General features: G+C 35.9%; 3 protein-coding genes across 3 annotated transcripts; 2 read left to right on the top strand and 1 right to left on the bottom strand.

Moving 5' to 3' along the window:
• Positions 1–10,514: 10,514 nt before the first annotated feature.
• LOC104218065 (leucine-rich repeat receptor-like tyrosine-protein kinase PXC3) lies at positions 10,515–14,476 on the bottom strand. The gene is made up of 2 exons (XM_070172147.1): positions 11,698–14,476; positions 10,515–11,138 (listed from the first exon to the last, which is right to left on the bottom strand). The coding sequence occupies exons 1-2, from the start codon at positions 14,246–14,248 to the stop codon at positions 10,831–10,833; spliced, it is 2,859 nt and encodes a 952-aa protein (XP_070028248.1). The 5' UTR covers positions 14,249–14,476; the 3' UTR covers positions 10,515–10,830.
• A 357-nt stretch (positions 14,477–14,833) lies between these two features.
• LOC138889935 (uncharacterized) lies at positions 14,834–15,325 on the top strand. The gene is made up of 2 exons (XM_070173282.1): positions 14,834–14,953; positions 15,059–15,325. Exons 1-2 carry the CDS (start codon positions 14,834–14,836, stop codon positions 15,323–15,325), a joined length of 387 nt encoding a protein of 128 aa, XP_070029383.1.
• A 6,098-nt stretch (positions 15,326–21,423) lies between these two features.
• LOC138889934 (uncharacterized) lies at positions 21,424–22,206 on the top strand. Its single transcript, XM_070173281.1, has one exon. The coding sequence runs from the start codon at positions 21,424–21,426 to the stop codon at positions 22,204–22,206; it is 783 nt and encodes a 260-aa protein (XP_070029382.1).
• The last annotated feature ends 153 nt before the right edge of the window (positions 22,207–22,359 follow it).

Below are 22,359 nucleotides of genomic sequence, written 5' to 3'. Positions count from 1 at the left end.
GATGATAAATTGGCTCTGATTGTGAATTTCACACGTTGCAGGAGTGAGTAGCACGTATGAGGATTTAAAGCTGTGATGGGAGTTAAATTGAAGCAAGAAAAGCCCCTAAGAGCTGAGTATGTGGGAAGACGAGAAAAAGAAAAGACGAAATAAAGACCTGGACTAGCGCGACCGCGCTAGCCTAGATGGTCGAGGCAGAATGATAGGGCATATGCGCGGTCACTAGCGCGTCCATTAGCGCGACTGCACTAGCCCAGTTCCAGAAAAGTAAATTTCAGGGGTAAACTTGGAAGTTCGGGGGTAAATCCACTTAACCTATAGAAGATCCAGCTCGCCCAAGGATTCACTATCAAGGTTTTCATAGCTTAGTTCAAGGCAAGGAGAGGCAAGAGGCAAGGAGGATAATTTAACATCGAGTTTTTCCTTTCTTCCTTTTATTTTTACGATTTGTGATAAATTTGAATATTGTTATGATGAACACTAGTATGAGTAGCTAAATATTTTAGTTTAAGGTTTTGATGGAACCTATTGAAGGATGAACTTTTTGTTATGTTAATATATTTTGCCTAGTTTAATCTCTATTTGTTCAACTATGTGCTTGTTGTAGTTAATTGATAGGATCCCCAATTAGCTATGCCTATTTAGTGTGCATAACTCGGGAGAGAGTGCATATTTAGGTAATTGTTGAACAACACCACTCCCAAAGTATATAAGGGATCAATAACTGAGGGTTTAAAGGCGGGATTAGGGATAACGAAGCCTTGGGTGCAATCTAAAGTGAGTTGTAATAAACAAAGCCGGCTAGCGTATCTCGGGAGAGTGGGTCTAGTAAATTATTGTGATTACTCGGGAGAGATTTAGAGTAATAAAAGTGCTCATGATTGATAGAGATGATTAGGCAATTCTATGTGAAACACAACCGGAAAAGATTCCATCAATTGGGGAAATCATAACCTTAGAATCTTCTATAATTGGTTACAACTTAATCATATTTAGTTTTCAATTGCTTATTTACATTCATTATTAGTTAGTAGAAACATCTTCAATTGTTATTCACAACATTTGGGAAGTTAATTCCGTGGAATTTAGTAAGTCTAACGAGAGTAATTGATAGGTTAATTCCTCGTGTGTTCGACTCTAGGCTAAATATTCAGATTATATTTGCAACGTCCGCGTGTCCTTTTTATAAGGCATAGTTGGGCGTGATCAGTTTCAGATCAATTTAAAATCCTTCAAGGATTTTCATTATACGCATATCAAATATATTGTCAGACCAAAACCTGAAATGGCTGCATCTACCACAAGAGAACATATCTCCATATAATCAATGCAGGATATTTACAAATCTTCTTGTGCCACAAGTCATCTTTATGTCTATCGACTTGATTTTTTTATTTAACCTTTTGCACAAGAACACATTTATATCTCAACTGGCTTTATACTTTCAGGTTTTAGGACTATCCGTCCAACTTCATATTTTTCATGTGAAGTCAATTTTCATTGCGTACTTTTTATTTGGACAATCATTTATTTCCAAATTTCATGACAAATTTGAGCTCAAGATCCTCGTCAATATTAATAAAATTGACCTCTGCGTTATATCAACAATATTGTCGACGATCATTTTAAATCGGTTCCATCATCAATCAATAAAGACATAACTTATCGAGATCTCAATAGTTTCCGGTACCTGAGCCTCTCCTATGAGGTCTTATAAAGTGTTATGTCGTAGTTCTCTTATTGAGCACTTGCCTCCTTAGTATGACCATCTTTATCATTTGCTCCTCTCCTTCTTCAAGGAGTTTTATCTTTGGACCTGATTAGTCTATTACACTTCATGCGTTTCATAGACTATGTCCATCATGGACTTTATTCTATTTGGAGCATTAGCAGCTGAAATATAACATTTAGCTTTTGGGTCAGCAAATGCGTCTGACAATATTTTGCAAATGAATTATCACTTGAACTTCAAGTTCACATTTTCTTGTACGAGGATCTAGGTACACTCATAATAATTCATTCCATGTATTACTTTTTCAGCTGCCCATTTTCTCTCCCTAATTTTGGGATCATCAATATATATCCCCAACCTTCTTTGGGGACCTATCTTTGTGCATTGTAGTGGAAAAATTAAATCGTATAGCACATCCATATCTCTTGATGGAAATTATTTGGTTCCTGACCTTGAACCAATTGTGATAGGGGGAATTTATCATAACTTGTTGGCTAGATGTGTACAAGTGCTGTTGTATATTAAATAATATACCTCATACCAAATTTTGATTTGGGAGTTTTATTCTCATAACGAATGGTTTAACTATAATTGGAGGCATGCAATCTCTGCTAAACCAACTTGGATTTAAGTTAGCATTATCAAGATAAATTTATATTGTAGACTCTGCTCTAATAATTTGAGCAATCAATCTTGCAAAATCCAAACTGCAAGTTGATAAAAAACACACATGTGACCATACAATAGATGCATCTATTAAAATCATATAATAGTAAACGGTCCACATGGCAAGTGACTGGTCTCATATATATATCACCTTCTATTCGTTCCAGAAATCAAGGGATTCAATCCCAACCTTAACGGGTATATCATGAGAATAAACAGCACAAGAGAATTCTTGAAGAACTTTCTATTTCTTCAATATATGCCAATGTGAATTCTCAATCTATTTTTCGCATCATAATTGAACCGGGGTGACCGACCGATCATGCCAACTGATACTTATTTCAGTAAACATATAATTTACCATGACATGTGATTCTATCATCATGCTTATACATGTGTAGTACAAATAGAAGAAAAGTCGGGTAACCTTTCATATTTACCCGGTATGATTATAGTAATATGAAGATATTCAATCTTCCTTTCATTTATTGTCTCAAATGCCAACCACTTTGGCTATTATATTTGAAACTCAAAAAGTTTCTTTTGAGACTTACTACAATATCATTGTCATGAACAATTTTATTTATCCGAGTAGTAACAAACTAGCTTTTTCGGAGCTCTTAATTAATTTTGTACTACAAGATCTTTTACCACACCATCCATATGGTGAATGTCTTCTTCACAGAGAATATTATATCATAATAATTGTCATGGTCAAAATCATTTCTTGCTTTAGTTTGCCTTTAACAACTTTTTATAAAGCATAACAATATATTTTTGGCGTACCTCATATACACAATCAATGACATATTCATATAACCATAATAATGTTCATTCTTTTTATTTCACTCAAACCTCCAGTAGAGGTGAGTTGTGTGGCATTGTTCCAATCATGCATAAGTATGTTATTTTGCATAATCTTTATCACATTAAGTATATATTTTCACATTCAATTTCAGGAATGAGTCTGCAGTTACAATGCTTATCACAAGTCACATTTTCAAGTAATGGACTATAATCATGTGAACGTGCCTCATATTTACAGGCTATATTGATACACATTTCCTTTACCATTGAAGGATTATTTTGAGAACCCTTATTGTTCTCCTTTTTACAATTATCATAATAATGACTATTATTATTTTGATCTTTCGCACGCCCACATTCATTGGTCAATCACTTGTCTTCATTTAGACGTATTATGCACCGCTATCACATTCACTTCAAGAATGGAGTAAATCAAGTGGGACAAGCTTCATGCTTTTTCATGAAAAATACATTATTTTTCTTTTGTCATCACTATATTTTTAATATGGTGCATTGGGACTCAAGCCAATGTCTTACCCCTATAAAGGCATGTTAGGCCATAATGAGTTAGGACTCAAACCCAACTCTTACAATCATGGAGTATCAGGACTCAAAATTCGATGTCTTACCCTCATAGTGCGAGGTGCGTTGGGGCTTAAAACCCACCGTCTTATACTTAACATTTGGCATAATAGGCCATAGTGCATCACCCTTGAGCCTTTAATCATGGGGTTATATAACACTGCAGCGATGGTCACAACAAATATGAATAGCAGCGTAAGTTACTTGCGTTTTATCTACAACAGTCATTTTTTTCTTTTTTTGAAAATCAGATTGTCTAATTTTAATGCCCCGCGTCACTGTATATTTTCCAACAATTTCTAAAAAGTGACTGCCTACAGACACGTACAATACATAGGCAATTCAAAAGATTGGATAGGGTTTTTCTTGATTCAATCAGCTCATTTTCCTGCACAAATAATATTATATTTTGTGTAATATGAACAATACCAAATCTTAAATTCCAAATATTAAAATGAGAATTATAGGAAGAACGAAAAAAATACACTCCCCGGACAATTGAAGCAAATTTATTAAACACATGGACGTATCCGCAACAAATTAATTCCAGTTTCGAATCTGCCAATTCAAACATGCATCTCTTCTATCTTCTTTAATAGAAATTCCAGTTGGATGTCCATAACTTCACATTTTCATTTTTGTGGCCTGATATATGAAGACCATGCAACAATTTCGTTGCAGCGCATCAACTCATGAAATTAAGCTGAAGAAGACCGAAACTCTTTACTTGGAGATGATAGAAATTTGGCTAGAGTTTCGTGCTGATAACGTATTAAGAAACTTAGCTCAATTTAATGATATGAAACACGCAAATAGACAAGAATATAGAAAGCAAGAGAAGAGAGATTCTTATTTCTTTCATGTATTCAAGTGTGTACAATGCGATGCCCAAACCCTCTATTTATAGGATGTCATTGAGGTATACAAAGGGATATCGTAAACATGGTATTAACTATTGAGATCATGGGGAAGATCATGGAGGATGTTATAGAGTTATGGGAGTTACAACCATAACGGTGAAGAATAGTGGGATGTTAATGGAGAAGAGTAGTGGAGAGTAATTTCTTTAGGAGTTATAGACATCCGCTATAAAATATAATATTTCATAATATTGTCCTAACTTTTTATTTTTATTTTCTACTACGATGGTATCCAAATCAGTATATGCACATAGTTATAAAAAGAATGAGATATATGCTATAGAAAATTGAAGATTTATTTCTTATTTATGGATGAAATTGTGAACTAACTAGGTATGTTCCATTGAGCTTACATTGTCTATCCTTATTAATTTGGATTAGTTTGGTTGAAAAATTTGAAGAACATCATTGTTGAATTTTGTTAAGCTTGAAAAAAAAAAAAGCTTTTTTGAGAAAGACAAAGTGAGTCTATTGATTTTTGAATGTTTGAGTTGAATCTATTAACCAATAAAATTTATTGGGATTGGTATTAGAAAATTTGATATCAAATTTGGACAAAAAGTTATAACGGCGTGTCAGGACCTTGTGATCAAATTCTAGTGATATGAGAGGATTTGTGGCCAGATTCAAAATGAATCGTAATTCTTAGCGATGCGTAAGGAATTGTGACAAGGGAAGTTCTTTCCATCAACTTAAAATCTATTAGGAGTTGTGGCCAAATTCTGGCTATCCATCAGATTTGGCTATCCACAAGTTTTGCCCATCAATTTGAAATGTGTTAATACCCTAAAATCTTTCTAAACTATTATATTTTTGTCAGTTTCCTACTTAAACTATTTGATGTTCCAAAAGCCTCTTGAACTATATTGTTCTTTATATTAAAAGAAAACCTCATTGTATGCTTAGAGGTGCGTCTAGTACACGCTCCTACTTATCTAAAAAATGTGCCATGTATAGCACTACACGTGGCTATTTAACTCAGCTTAAAATCCTCCTAAACTATCACTTTTTTGTCAGTTACCTACTTAAACTATATAGTGCACCCAAAATCCCCTAAATTATACCCCCCCCCCAATATTTTCCTAAATATTAAAATACCATGTTGGACTTTTAAAGGTGTGTCTGTCTAACTATATTAACTTATGGTTTGTACAAATTTTTATATAGTTTACTCATGATGCATTACTGATAGAATATAAGGGTCCACCACACTCTATAGAGAACCAGGTTCTCTATCAGTTCCACTAGAACACACGCACACAACAATAAGTAAATGACAAGAGAAAGTTTACGTGGAAAACTCTCAGCTCAACGGGATTAAAAACCACGACCTATACTTGTAGGATTTCAACTTTACTACTAAGCAACGTTTAGATTACAACCTATGCAACTTAGGGATTGACCTCTTAATCCCTTACTAACTTGTAATACTCTATTACAAGTTACTTTGTAATAACTCTATTACAAAGACTTTACAACTCGACTAACTCTAGCCAAGACTCAAACACACAGGTTTAAGATTTACAAAGGGATTTCCTAAACACTGCTTCTATGTAAGCTAAGTAGGAGTTACACTTGAAGAACTATTACAAAGTTACAACTCAACTAAGGATATACAATAACTTGATATGGGAACTGGTCCGTAGTTGTTTTGTTCTTTGTTCTTGAAACACTTGAGACTTGCTTTCTAGATGATCACGTGAGAGATCTTGAGTGAAATCTCTAAATGTTCAAGTGAGTTATTTTACCTTCCTTGATTGTATTAATACATGTGTGACATCACATATAATGATGTAAGCAAGGTAGGTAAAAAGCTTTCCACAGAAAGTTGACTGCTACACTGTTCCAGTACTATAGCGTGTGCAGGCAACAACTTTCAAGCTGGAGAGTTGACTTCGTATAGTCACCTCGGAAATTGGTAGGGACCTGTTCCCCCAGCTATTCCTTCGACTTTGAAGAATTGAGCCATATCCCAACCTGGAACCTTGTGATCTTAAGGTCTTGTGAATGTATAACAGGTTCCTTATCTGGTTATGGATAGTAAGTTTGTGATCATGCCCAACTATGGCTTATAAAAAGAATAAAGCGGTCGCTACAAATATATTCCGGTTAATAAGTCCGGAGTCGAATCTCACAGGGAATTAACCTATCAATCACAGCTATTGGACTCACAAAAATTCACGTATTCAATTTTCAGAGATATTTGATAAAATAATGTAGTATTCTGACTTCTTGGCCTTTGGATGAGATGTGTATTCCTGACTTTCTGGCACGAAGAATTCCAGAATGTAGGCATCTTGTTCCTTACTCCTTGACTCCTCAAGTGGCTTGGATGACTCTATTTTCATATCATCATCCAAACACAATGTGAAAAAAATACTTGGAGTATGGACCAATGCGCTCAACTACATGAACATTGGGACTGTCTATATTCTTAACATTAATAACAATAGAGTCAACTAAATATGTATCCTCAATATCCTTGATTGACTCTAGTATATCTTCTACACGGCATCCTCAAAATCTAGTTCGATTGATTGTTGGTGTTTTACTCTGGTCTTCTCCACTAGCACTTCAATTGATGTATCTAATTCACACTCTTCTTGGATACTATTCACAATATTGGCTTGTTGAGCATTAAAATCTTCAACCAGTTAACTCACTTGAACTTTCACGTTGTGAATAGTTTCCTCTTGACTTTCTATCTGCAGTTGTAATTTACTATGTTGTTCCAAAAGATACTTTAACATATCTTCGATCTTCTTTAGGTCAGCTTCCTTGGGTTCTTTGTTCCTGTTATCCTCACAAGAAAAAGTAGACCCATCAAAGTAAGGGGTTGGGGGAAGGTAAGAAATTTAAGCACAACCGTAAAAGTGACCATCTTGACCACCACACATATCACACACATTCCACACATAAGATTGAGTTGGTGCACAAAACTCGCTCTCGGAAATATTTTGATAATTTTGCCCTGAGTGATTTCCTTCACAATATGCATAAGGAGGATTAAAAGTATAATTACCAACATCAAAATTCTCATAATTCCATGATGCCATGTTTCTCAAATAAACAAATAAAACTAACTAAATAAATAAATACTAAAAAATAAAATAAAAGTTCAAACTTGAAAGCTAGCAATATGTACACCTACACTGTTAGTTCTCCGGCAACGACGCAAAAATTTAATCACGCTCAATTATGCCTTATAAAAAGGACAAAGCGGTCGCTGCAAATATATTCCGGTTAATAAGTCCGGAATCGAATCCCACAGGGAATTAACCTATCAATCACAGCTATTGGACTCACAGAAATTCACGTATTCATTCTTCAGAGATATTCGATTAACAATTTGGGTGTTTATTAACTAAATATTTATGTAATAAAATGCAGTAATTAAGAACTAACTATCAACGGTTTGTAAACAAGAATTGGGAGGATCTAAGGTTCTGATTTTCCCTATTGTCGGAATCCTTTCCGCTATGTTTGCTCTAAATTCGCCTAAGTCTTGTCTCTCGATCATGAGCACTCTGACTGTCGTAACTCTCTCCCAAGTAATTACAACAATATACTAGACATATTCTCCCGAATTACGCTAGCTAGCTTTTAAGTACAGCTCACTTAGATCGCACCCAAGGTTTCGTTATCCCTAATCCCACCTTTAAACCCTTCGTATTGATCCCTCAAATACGTTAGGAGTGATGATATTCAACAACTACCTAAATATGAACTCTCTCCCGAGTAATCCACACTAAATAGGAACAGTTAATTGAGGGCCCTTCAATCAACAACAATAAGCATGTAGTTGAACAAATAGAGATAATACTATGGCAAATTTATATTAACACAACGAGAAAATCATCCTTCAACATATTCAATCAAAATCCTAGATTAGGAATTTAGCTACTCATACTCATAGTAACAATTTTCCAAATAATTTGCATAATTAAATTACAAAGCAAAGATGAAGGAATGAAGAATTCGATGCCAATCTCCTCCGGAAATTGCTCCAAACATTTTCTCCCTTCCGAAATAGTCTCCATAGGTCTAAGATATGTCAAAAATCATCAAAATAGCGTTTTTATATGTATTTATATCAAGTAGGGTCGGGCCCAGACTAAACACCCTTTCCTACAAGAAATAGGACTTGGCTCTATAAAAAACGTACAGCTGCGCCGCACCATGCGGTGCGTTAGTGGACTTTGTCTGAAGCCTCCACTTTTCTTGTCAGGCAGCCATTTACACTGCTGCGACGTGCCTTGCGGCGCCCCATGCGGCGCGGCAGTGCAATTTTCTTAGAGTGAATTTATTTCGTCCTCTTTTAACATCCAGACTTGATGCACGACCTCCGAACACGATCTCGGCTTAATATATTGGGCTTTTACTCAGACCTCAAAGCTCCAGATTGATCGATTTAGCTCCAAATTAACTTTTGAGCTCAGGGTCACTTCCTGCAAGGCATAAAACACGTATTAAGTGTAATTCACTATCATTTGAGCTCAAACACACGTAAAAATGCAGTAATTGGAATATAATACTACGACTAAAACACAGGTTTCTAGCCTAACATCAGTTTGTTAGATCATTAAAACATAAAATAAAGTACTTATGACCTATAGAACAAAGTACTTGTAACCTATCAATTTCTCAATTTTTGATGATGACAAACTCATAGTTGAAAATCTTATATAAAGCCATATAGAACCAGGCAGCGAACCAGAAAGACCTTAAGTCCTTAAGTTTCCCCATGAATCTCTGCATTCCCCCTTCTCTGCATTCCCCCTTAATTAGTGCACATTAAGGAACCTCAAAGAGAGTTCCCCTGAATCTGTATTTCCCCCCACATCATCTTTATTTGATTATGCAAATTATTTAATTCAATTATGCAATGCAATATCTTCCCTCTTTTGGCATCATAAAATCCAAGTTTAGTTTTTACAAGGTGTTGAGTTTAATAAAAAGATTTAAATTAATATTCTTTCAATAATATACGTAAGACATGAAAGAAGACTAAAACAAGAGAGGGAGAAATTTTTCCAGAAGAAACTCATATGGAGAACCGGAAAAAAATGAAGAAGAAGGTGAAAAAAAAAGGTAGAATGGTGAATAAATGAGAAGGAAGATGGATATAACTGAAATACGGAGGATATTTATTAAAAAAATAAATTTGAAAAAGAGTTAGGCTAATTAGCCACTATATTCTGTCAGGTGGCCATTTTGATAATTTTTTTCATGTGCCATGCGCTCGCAAGCGAGTATTTACACACGTTATGTCAGGTCATCAACAAGGGGGTTTTAATATGAAGGGCAATATAGTTCAAAAGGGTTTTGGGGACACCGAATAACTTAAGTAGGAAACTGACAAAAAAGTTCGTTAGGATTTTGCTACCTAATATTTATCGCGAATGTATTTTTGTTCAACCTTTTAAAATGAAGTCAAAATTTAAATGGTTGCATTGAAATATCCTTATTGTACAAATTTCCCCAACTTTTGTTGAGCCAAATGCTAAAATGTGGTTCGAAATTTTTACATAATACAACAGCATTTAAAAATTGTGGACGGTAAATATATACATTTTGTATATTATTGTATACATATATTTTATTCGCTTCTGATATATAATATTTTGTATATTTGGTTAGGGTTTAATTATTTTTAGGGAGTCGGCCAAATGTGTTTAAACCTAAATTATTGTCGTTTTTCCGCACTATATTTGGGTTTAAGTGCTAATTGCGGATATATAACAAGTCTTTGTTTCATTTGGACTTTGTGGCCAGTCAAACACCTCCATATATAAAGACGCGGAACGCAACTGGGTAAAAGAGGTGATCTTTTATATGAAAGAAGTTAAATCGGATCCATTCCCAAAAGACCTTTTATACATATTACACATGAACAAGAAAAATGGACTATGTTACAATGAGAACTAAGATCATATTCAAAGTTATGTAGCTACTATCATATACCTACATGTATATTAATATATATAAACTGGCAAAACTGGCATATTATGCATAGTTCACAACCCATTCACTGCTCGTGGCTCCTCCCCAAAACAGAAAGAAAAGCAAGTTAATAGAAAAACCATCTTCGCGCTCATTACTTTTGTTTAATTTGACACCCGATTACCTTGCATTGAGAAGCATCCGAAGCACGCTCTTCATTTTAGGCCGGCCTTCTGGTGAGATACTAACACAAGCTAGAGCCACTTTGAGGACAGCTAACATCTGGCTCCTAACGTTGAGCGACGTCTTACAAATGCTAGAATCAAGAATGTGATCCCACTTGTTGTGCTGCTCAGAGTCGCTCAACACCGACTTGGCTAACTCAGTTCCCTGACTAACTGCAGGCCTTCCTGTCAACAATTCCAGCAGGACAACTCCAAAGCTATATACATTTCCCGCCATTGCGACTCTCATTGTGTATGCATATTCTGTTACAGAAAAGGAAATGCATGCATCACTAAATATATGCTTAACTTTGAGGCTTCTCATGTTATAGATGTAAAGCTGGGAAAAGACATTTTATTATACCCCTCACTCTCTAATTTACACTGACAGGCTGTTTCATTTCAGATATCGAAAGATAGTTCAACACCGTTTCGAGAATCCAATGAACTAATCATACTTAAGGTTTGAAATAATGTTTTCTCTATTACTTACTTTTTAACTATTCCTTTCGCATTTATTTTCACCTACTACTTATATAATCCACGGTCAACTAATATCTTATGCTTATGCACAATCAAATGGTATCACATAAAATCGTATAGTAGGCGGATATAATGCAGTCTTTGGTCTGAAAACAACAATAACTGTATGAAAATTTCACACGAAACACATTTTTTTAAGCATGGCATGGCTGTTATGACAAAGAATGTATCATATTTTCTTCCGGAACATGTCACATGCAAGAACGTCAGATCATGGAAAATGAGGAATATAAATCAATGTTGAAGGATCTTTAACTTTAACCAAGTAATAGTTCATTACCTGGAGGAATATAACCGACAGAACCAGCAACAGCAGAAAAGCTTCCTGTGCTCTTTGAAGGATCGATCACCTTGTAGAGTTCAATGTCTCCTATCTGAGCCTCATTCTGGGACTTCAAGAGAACGCTCTTGCTGGAAAGATCGAGGAGTAGGATTGGACCGGAGTTGCATCCATGTAGAAAAGCTAAACCCTGAGCCACTCCAATAGCGATGCTGTAACGACTTGCCCAATCCAACGAGTATCCCAAGCTACCACGAAGAACATCATATAAGGTGCCAATAGGGGCAAACTCATAGAAGAGATAAGCACTATCGGCAACCAAAAGATAGCCTAGTGGAATCATGATATTTGAATTATTCAGCTTTCCGAGATTCTTGAGCTCTTCCCCGAATAGTTCATGGCCTCCCAACTGAAATATTTTGTCACTCCAATTAAGCTTCTTGACAAAATAGGTTGTCCCCGACGGCATAACAGCTTTATAGTAGGTCGAGAATCTTGTCTTGAACACAACATTTAAGGGATCAGACACTGCTACCATGGCTTTCGTGAAGTCTATATTAGACTTGTGAATGCTGTTTGCAGTCAAAACCTTTCCCTGGATGACAGGGGATTGAGAACCTTCCTCTCCCGAGTGAAAATGATCATCATTAATCCTGTAATATCTTCTAGATATTGAAATAGCAATCAAGGTGAAAAGGGCAATTACCGCTACGCCTGCTATTGGGACAACAACTGCAATAACTATAGATTTTCTCTTTTTTGCAGCTTCAGGTGGAGTGATCGGGAAAGGATTGATCAGATCCCTATTTCCACTTGTCTCAACAATGACAAAGCTTCCAAACTCCGGACGAACTCCAGAGAGTTGATTGTTTGAAAGCACCAACCTAGTCAGGCCTCCCATTTTAGTCAGAAAGTCGGGAATCTGACCTGAGAACCTGTTGTAAGAGAGATCCAAAACTTCCAATGAAGTCAATCTAGATAGAGTAATTGGTATAGGTCCTTCAAAGAGATTGTGACTGAGATTCAAAGCAATCTGCAAACTTAGCGGCATTGCTGGAATCACCCCACCAAGTTGGTTCCCTCCAAGTTGGAGTTCTAACAACAAATTTAAGTTACTAATGTTAGGCGGAATTTGACCACTTAGCTTATTCCCCTGCAAATTCAAGTTTGTGAGGTTTTTCAAACTGGCTATTGAACTTGGTATGGAGCCATTCAATGAATTCCAGCTCATATTGAGCTTCTGCAATCTATTCAACTGCGAAATTTTACTCGGAATATCCCCAACTAGGTTATTGGACTGAAGACTCAGTACCTGAAGATTAGAAATATCACCCAACTCTACTGGAATAACACCACTCAGCTTATTCTGGGCTAAGTTCAAAAGCGCCAAGTTTTGGCACTTCCCCAATTCAGAAGGAATTGGTCCACTTAGCTGGTTGTTGTCCAGCTCCAAGTAGGTCAAACTCTGAAGGATTCCAAAAGAAACAGATGTAATCGACCCATTCAAAGCATTTTGGCCCAATCTCAACCTGATTGAATTTATCGACAAGTTCGTAGGAACAGGTCCCTCCAACTTATTGGAAGTCAGATCAAGAAACTGCAAGTTCATTGGGGATAACAGGTCCTGAGGTATTATACCAGTTAAACTGTTAAAGCTGAGGTCTAAATTCCTCAGGTTCTTGGTTAAGCCAAGGGGTATATTTCCAATAAAATGATTCTGATTCGCAGCAAAACGTGTCAATGTTTTGATATTCCCAATGGATTGTGGGATTGTTCCACTCAAATTATTGGCTGATAAAATCAAAACTTGCAATTTGGAAAGTTCTCCTAATCTATCAGGAATGACGCCAGATAGAGAGTTAAGAGAAAGGTCAATCAAAGTTAAGTTGCCAAAGTTCACAATTTGAGTGGGGAATTCACCTTGGAAAACATTTGCAGAAAGTTGAAGCTCCTCCAAAAGATTAAATTTTCCAAGACTGGTAGGAACTGAACCAGAAAAATTGTTGAAGCTAAGGTTCAAACTCTTGAGTGAGTTCAATCCATCCAACTGCAAGTCAACTTTCCCATTCAAGTTATTATGAGAAAAGTCCAAAGACTCCAACTTTCCAAAACCAGTGAAATTAGGCAAAGAACCCTCCAATTTATTCCTACTAAAGTTCAATAATTTTAAGCCAGTAACCCCCCCACAACCAATAATAAACCCACTTGGGATTGAGCTCAAATGGTTCTGAGAAATATCAAGAGACTCCAATGTATTAATTTGACAAATAACAGGCAAGACCTCAGAGCTAGAAATTGAAAACAATGAAAATGAAACTTTGGTAATGGAAGAATCATTAGAAGTGCAAGAAATTCCTTTCCAAGAACATGGATTTGAACTTTTATTAATCCTATCCCATATAAAAGAAGTAGCAGTATCATTCTGAAGCATATCATAGACCTTTCTCATGGCATTAATTTGGTCAGTGGGCAATTGGGAAAACACTAGCTGAAGAGGAAAAGACAAGAATATAACTATATAAGCTATATGGGGGGCATACCTTAAGTTCATTTTGGCTTTGTAAAGAAGATGATTTGGAAGCTGAAAACTTCAAGAAAATAAGAAAGGGTATCAAGAAAATCTATGTACGAGTTAAGCTTGCATAGTGTTTCAGTTTCAGATGGTTTTGGGAATTGAAAGAAATGAGGGGAAAGAAAAGGATCAAGTGTTGTAGTATTTCATATGGAAAAAGAGAGAGAATGGGGAAAGGGAAATTTGTTGGGCATTTGTTGTGTGGGGAGGGGGCGTTGACTGGACTTTACTGTTTTTGTATTGGAAAAGGAACAACAACAAACGTAGACTCGGTGGACCGGACTAGTGAAGGAAGTTTGTCAAATTGCCCCTCTATTATTGTTTATTGGTTGTTTGTGTCATCCGTTATACTTTTCGGCCATTTTCATCCATGCTGTTAATGAAGTTTGAAAAAATACCCTTAACCCTAACGTTTTAAAACTGTGACAGCTGACCACATCAATTTTATCCAAGTCGGCTGCCATGTCAGCGGTCCCACAATATTAAAACCCCACAACACCCATTTTATTCTTGTCTCCCACGAATTAGGGCTCAGACGACCACAATCTTTTTCCCGAGTCTTTAATGCCGCAAGGAAGATGTTTTTTCCAAATTAGGTGTCGTTGTGGCATCTATGCAAATCACTTCACTTCAACGACTCCATTAAATCCTGGAAGGCGATTTTTTAAATGTCTGAAGTTTAAGGTTAGTGATTGTGTAACAAAAGCTCTAAATTATTATTTGTTTGCTCTAAATTATATTCTAATAATAACGATCTTAGTTTCTTCTCTCTTTTTTTGTCTTCGACAGAATCATTCTTGTGGTTATTTTAAATGGGAAGATGAAATCTCGTTGAACAGTGTTTTGGTTACAACTAAAGATATAACATCATCTTGGGAAGCAATTAAAAATGATAGGGATAAATTGAAAGAAGAATTAATTGCCATGGAGGCTCTATACAAAGCTGAAGCTATAAAAGTAATGAAATTGGAAGAGAAGGTTTTGAAGACGAGGATGATACTTAAGATCTCATGGGCACTTTTTGTTGGATTCGTTGCGACGTCGATGATGAAGTGAATGTTGGTGAATCTTGTTCATGATGCTAATGAATATGTTTTGTTGTCAATTTTATTCTTGTTTGAAATTGGAAGAGAAGGTGTTATGTATGTTGTTTTGAATCGTTTACATTAAAGCTTGTAATCTTAGTTAATATAATTCCAATATATTAGTTGTCAATTAGTTAATGTAATTCCAATATATGAGCTTGTAATCATTTACATTAGAGCTTATATTAGTTAATGTAATCTTAGAAGGTGTCAGTTCTTTTATGATGAACCTGCTATATTATTAGTTGATGTTATGGGTTGATGAACATAGTAGTTATGTAAAAAAAATTATGGAAAGTTTCACAACACCATTTTGATCCGAAATTTGGACAATTTCATAATACCATTTGGGTCCAAAATATGGACGGTTTCACAACACCAGTTAGTTCAAAATCTGGATAGTTTCACAACACCAATTATGTCAAAATCTGGATAGTTTCACAAAATAATTTTTAAACAAAATCTGGATAGTTTCACAAATTATATGTGTTTAAGGGGTTGGACAACATCTATAACTCATAAACGAACACTTAAACCATTTATTATCCTAATAGTTGGATAATGAATAACAATGAAAGGGACATTTAAATTCATAAACTCCCATTTCATTCATCACAAGGGGATGCCACATTATCACCCCAAAACTTACACAAATAAGTGACAATATGACATCAAGTTTTCCCAACTAAACATTCAAACTACATTAAACCACAACAAGGGGATGTCACATTATCACCCCAAAAACTTACACAACTAGGTGATAACATGACATCCGAGTGAACAGGTCACTAACTAAACAGCCACACAAGTTTAACAAGTTTACTTGGTTAATAGTAATTACATCACAACCAAAAATATACAACCATAGTAGAGTTTAGTAGATCCACATTCTAGAACATCAGATTTCTTTAAGTCTGGTTCTTCCCATTACCCTTCTTTACTTTCAACTTGGCCAATCTTTGCTTGCTAAGTTGGTTACCAATAATAGCATTTTTTCCCTTCCATTGCGGCTTCTTTGGTGAGAATGGTAGGTTTGATAGCTCACTCACACTAGTGGCATCACCAAAAAATTCGATTGCCCTTGTTCCAATTGTTGTACTTTGTAGTTGCCTCAATTGTAGCCTAGTCTTTGCCTCAGAGATACTTCTTGGCCTTATAGCTATTTCAGGCTTAGGGTCAGGGTCAAAGTCTGGGTAGTGGAAGTCTGGAAAGGCACTGCAGCTTGGTTCTTTCCTCTGTACTGAAGGGGTTGGCATGAACAACAAGTTTCTAGATTGACTTGTTTGAGTAAGCTGGCTTGGATGAGGGGCTGACAGAGGAATTTCCTCATCAGTGGCTTCTTATGGAACTGGTGAAAGAGAGGGAGATCTGGGTTGTTCATCATCATCTTCATCAAGTAAAGTTCTCTTCCTCTTTGTCTGTTTTCCCTTCTTCTTTCCTCTAATGGGCTGCTTTCCTTTAGAATGTTGTTAGTAAGACAGAAAGTTTTGATTAGATATTGAAACAAAAAGAATGATAGAAAAAGTTATGGTATTAATTACCTTTACACACCCTCTAGCATTGTGTGTAGGTTCACCATAATTGTTACATGTCATTACCCTCACTTTCCTTGACTGAGATCATTGTCCTTTACTATTAATTTCCTTATTTTTTCTCTCTCGTTCTCTTAACCTTTGATTTCCCAGTCATCTTTACCAAAGGAGGTGGAGCCATGTATTGTGAAGGGTCAATTTTTCAGAACTTTTCTCCTCTTACTGGTGGTAACTTATGTAAATAAGTTTGGAGATAAGTCTCTTTGGCAAGGTACCAATGAATCTGACTTAGAAAGTCTACTTTCTTGTGCAATAATGCACAGATTGCATGAGGACATGGAATGCCACAAAGATCCCATGACATGCAGGTACATTTCTTTAACCTCAGATTCACAATGTGTCTGTCACTACTTTCAGTCACCTCATATCCATTGTCTGCACTGCCATTAACATGACACTTCAATGCAATCCTCGTGAATTGGTTGTACAATTCTATGCTTTTAGGATTGTACTCATTTCCCCATGTCATCACCTCAGCTTCACGTTCATTAATCATATTCATCACCTTGATTCTAATATCATCAAGCATCTTAATGATTGGCTTGCGCTTTGCTTGCAAGATCAATTCGTTAAATGACTCAGTCAAGTTGTTGTCTACAGACTGATTCTTGCAAACAGTATCAAAGAATGCCCTACTCCGATATTTTGGTGGATACTTCAACAAATCCTCAACAGCTTCCTTTCCATCATCATCTACTTGACTCATATTCTTTATCTAATCTTTGAAGTCCTCTTCATAAGTACTCCATGCAGCCTACCAAAGAAATTTTTTGAACTTACCAGAACCTCATCTCTTACACCAATTTGCTTCTATATATCTTACACAAAATCTGAAGTGTGACTCTGGAAGAATAGTTTGGATTGAGTCAATCAACCCCTACAAATATCAGTAAATATCATCAGATAACAGTACAAAGAAACTAACAAAACAACTGAAAATAATAGTACAAATAAACAGTATATACCTTCTGCATATCTGATATAAATGTGATCGCTTCGCCCATTTTGAGGTCTAGTGAAGTCTGTAGGTAACCTAAGAACCACTTCCAAGTAAGTTTTGTTTTTTTGTCAACAATAGCCCAAGCTAATGGATAAATATGATTGGCAGAATCTTGACCAATAGCCACCAACAGTTGACCTTTAGCCTTCCCTTTAAAAAATGTTCCATCCAATCCAATGAAAGGTCTCAAACCACTCTTAAACCCAGACTTCATTGCTTGAAAATAAATATACATCCTTAAAAACCTCATTTTGCCTTATTCAAGAGCATCTTTTGATAAGTTAATTATCACATCACTCCCAAAATTGCTAAGTTTTAATTTATTGACATAGACAATAAGCTTATTATATTAATCTAAACTACCTTTAAGTTTCTCCAAAATCATTTTCTTTGCCCTTTTCCACTTAGATTCACTAACATTTACATTAAATGCAGCTTTCAAGCTTGCCCTCATCTCTCCAACCTTAACTTTGGGGTTATCTTGCAAGCCTTTTTTTAAAGTAAGCAGCTATTGTATTTGCATCAACTCTTTGATTTTCAAATACAGGTTCATATGTGTGCTCAGGCTCTAAAGTCTTGAATTTAACCCCACCCCCTGAAAAATCCTTAGATATATGGAAAACAAAGGGGCAGTCACCAACACAGATGTACCTAAACCTTGTTGAGTCACTTTTAACTTGCTGCAAGTCACATCCATTTGCAAAAGAATACATGTTGACATTTTCCTAGCTTCAGGTATATCTTTAAATGTCATTGACCTATCTAACTCTTTTTAGTTAGTTAAATTATCATTGATGTTCCTCCTCTTTTGTAAAAAAAAGTTGCTCCAATTCATCAGAACTTAATTTAGGAGAATCAGAATTAATCCTCACTATTATTATCACTACAATTAGTAGTAGCTTCAACTTATACCGTGTGAGACTATATTAGGTACATCAATTGCTGGTTCACACTCTTCTACAACAAACAAACTAATAACATTACATTGTTCACTAATAAAGTCTAATAGAGTCCTAATCCCAACATCCCCATCTATTTCATCAACTAAATCAGCATAAGAGAACAAGTCAGAGTCAAAATCTTTATTTCTGTGAGTCAAAACCTTTTTTGATGTGCACATACTTCTTTTTATACATCGGGCATGGCTTACTAGTCCATTCCCCACCATGATGAAAAACTAACTCAACTAGTACCATCTATAAAAGGTTGCATAGTAACCATGAATAAATTTATTACAGCCTACCATAATAAATGCATAAAGAAGTAACAAAGACAAGAAGTACAGAAATAATAAATAAACATATAAGGGAAAGCTTGAATAAACAAAACAGTTTTATAAATAAAAGGAATAAGGAAAAGGTACAGAGGTAGATAAATAAAGAAACAAAATTAAATGAGGTACTATGATAAAGAAACGGGCACAAACATGCATACGAGGGACCACATAATAAAGTATCAAACTTAGAGTCCCACCTCAATAACAACAACAACAACAACAACCCAGTATAATCCTACTTAGTGGGGTCTGGGGAGGGTAGTGTGTACGTAGACCTTACCCCCACCATGGGGTAGAGAGACTGTTTCCAAATAGACCTCTGACATCCTTCCCTCCAAGAACTTCCCACCTTGCTCTTGGGGAGACTCGAACTCACAACCTCTTGGTTGAAAGTGGAGGTTGCTTACCATCAAAGCAAACTCTCTTGTCAGAGTCCCGCCTCAATAAAATAAGGACAAAACATATATGTAAGAGACCCACATGAGCATCATCTTCAAAGTAAATGCAGGTAAAACAGGGTACCAAATAAGAACGAGTCAGCTATTAACAAATAGCTCAAATCCGTTTTCAGTTAAAAAACCCTAATCGACCCTTCTTTAAAAAACAAAAGGGACCACACATACTTGAAACCATAAACAAGAGAAAGTTCTTCTAAAATAAGTACCAAATATCATCAATTCCACCAATATACCCTAACCGACCAATAGAATCAGACAAATAATTAGGGTATAAAGGTGAAAGTCACATGCAAACACAAACAACGAAAAAAAATACAGTCAAAGAAAAACCTTAAACCACGAAGCATAGTCTAAAAACCCTAACTTTAACATAAAAGAAATGCGAACCCTAAGACAAAAATGCTTCATTTATAAACAACAAGCATATGAAACTAGTAGAAAAGTTCAGATTTTGGGGGAAAATCTTACCTTGGACAGTATTAAACACTGAAAAAAGAGGATTTTCTTTTGAATCTTCCACACTCTTCTCTCTCGTTTCTATCAAATGGATGCATACCAAATGACCCTCATTGTTAATTTGGACGTGTCTATCTTATTTATTTAGTGGGAAAATGGGTCACGGATCACGAGTGGGAGACGGGAATGAAATGGGTATTATGGGGTTTTAATTTAGTGGGACCACTGACATGGCAACTGATTTGGATAAAATTGATGTGGTCAGCTGCCACAGTGTCAAAACGTTAGGGTTAGGGGTATTTTTTCAAACTTCATTAACGGCAGGGAGGAGAATGGTCGAAAAGTATAACGGGTGGCACAAGCAACCGATAAGCAATAGTAAAGGAGCAATTTTGACCATTTTCCCTAATTGTAACTATTGGTATATGGGAACAAAGTTTAGCATTAACAAAGTTCGTGCGTTTGATCCAAATAAGACCATATCACTAAATATATTTTTGAATTAGTTTAACTCAATAGTAACCCTAAGGAAAAAGATTTGGACGGAAAATAGGTGCACAAAGATAAAAGTAATTTCTTTTTTCTTTTGTATAGGAAGATAAAAATAATATTATGTGTAGAATAGTATAGTCTCTCTCACTCGACTCATTCCGTAGAAGTAAATAGTACTGGCTTATAAGTTTACGAGAAATTTGTAAAGGAACTAGATAGATGTACTACGATGCACTAATATTGAGCTGGACACTAGCAGGGGCCAATTGTACATTATAGTTAGTTGGTTGGTTAATTTAGTTGGTTAGAAAGTTGTATATATTGTTAGCTGCAATAACTATTTAGAATAAAGCTTCATTCTGTAATTGCATGTTGATTGTATCAATCTAGAATCCACTGATTTCTCATTGCTTTGTTTTTATTTTTCTTCTACTCTTAATCTCTTCGATCATGGCTAAGATCAGCCAAGATAAGATGGTATTAAAGCCAGGCCTATCCCAGTTATTATTACAGATGTTGGCCCCCCATTTATGTGCTCCAATTTGCAGGCCTGGGCATGAGGGGGTGTTGATCTTTCCCAAATTGTTGGGATTTGAGGTTCTTGGTTTTCTTATATGGTCTTGGGCAATCCTCACCTCATAAGCTAGTTTCTGAGGTTAAGTTAGGCCCAAAGTCCATTTATCATGGTATTAGAGCTAACTAGCTATTGAATTGAGGGATTTTTCACAGAATTGACAGTGAAAAATGAGGAGTTCAGAGATAGTGTAGCAAGCAAAACCTAATTTTTTGAATTCAATGGAGATTGAGGACACATTTACTGCAAATATGAGTGATACTTCAAGTGTAGTCACCGATGGTAGCTCAGTGGTGATTGACCACAATTATCCTTTATTCCTTGGTGCCGGCGAAACTCCTGGAACCGTTCAGATTGGAATTCAACTGGTCGGGATTGAGAACTACTTGTTGTGGAGTCGAGCCTTGAAAGTAACTTTGCTAGTGAAGAATAAGCTAGGTTTCATAGATGGATCAGTGCGACGTGAAGATTACAGAGGAGATCTGGTGAAACAGTGGGATCGTTGTAATGCAATGGTGATTTCATGGCTTACCAGCAATGTAAGTGCAAATTTACATAGTAGAATTCTCTGTAGTTCAAATGCATTTCGTGTTTGGAATGATCTTCGGGGGAGATTTGACAAAGTTAACCTGACGAGAATCTATCATTTGCTTCGAGGAATTTGTACACTAACACAAGGTGTTTCACCTACTTCTGTTTACTACTCAAAAATAAAAGGCCTTTGGGATGAAATGGATTCAATTGTTGTTTTTTCTTCTTGTAATTGTGATGAATCTAAGGAGTATGTGGTTCATCTGCGCAATCATAGGTTACTGCAGTTTCTAATGGGACTTAATGACTCATATAGTCAATCACGGAGTCAAATCCTAATGATGATACCAACTCCTAGTGTAAATCAAGCATATGCTATGCTAGTGCAAGATGAGAGTCAGAGAGCTATTCCTGGAATGCTAAATTTGGGAGGAAAAGGCACTGAACCAACAACCTTATTTATAGCAAAATGAGGCATACGAGTGGGATAGAGGAATAGGAAAAATTACAATATGTACTATGACTATTGTAACATGAAAAGACACAATAGGGAAAATTGCTTCCAACTGATGAAATGTGAGGTTTGTTAGATCAAAGGCCATACGAAAGAAAATTGCTATAAGGTG

Source organism: Nicotiana sylvestris, chromosome 4, assembly GCF_000393655.2.
Source record: "Nicotiana sylvestris chromosome 4, ASM39365v2, whole genome shotgun sequence".
Taxonomy (NCBI): domain Eukaryota; kingdom Viridiplantae; phylum Streptophyta; class Magnoliopsida; order Solanales; family Solanaceae; genus Nicotiana; species Nicotiana sylvestris.
The sequence above is the reverse complement of the archived record's forward strand: the minus strand, read 5'-3'. Positions and strand labels throughout refer to the sequence as shown.

Coding starts and splice junctions, on each gene's coding strand:
- LOC138889934 (XM_070173281.1), top strand. CDS start 21,424: ATGGAGATTGAGGACACATTTACTGCAAATATGAGTGATACTTCAAGT.
- LOC104218065 (XM_070172147.1), bottom strand. CDS start 14,248: ATGAACTTAAGGTATGCCCCCCATATAGCTTATATAGTTATATTCTTG. Junction 11,139..11,697: donor TGTCGGTTATATTCCTCCAG/GTAATGAACTAT, acceptor TTTCTGTAACAG/AATATGCATACACAATGAGA.
- LOC138889935 (XM_070173282.1), top strand. CDS start 14,834: ATGCCGCAAGGAAGATGTTTTTTCCAAATTAGGTGTCGTTGTGGCATC. Junction 14,954..15,058: donor TTAAATGTCTGAAGTTTAAG/GTTAGTGATTGT, acceptor TGTCTTCGACAG/AATCATTCTTGTGGTTATTT.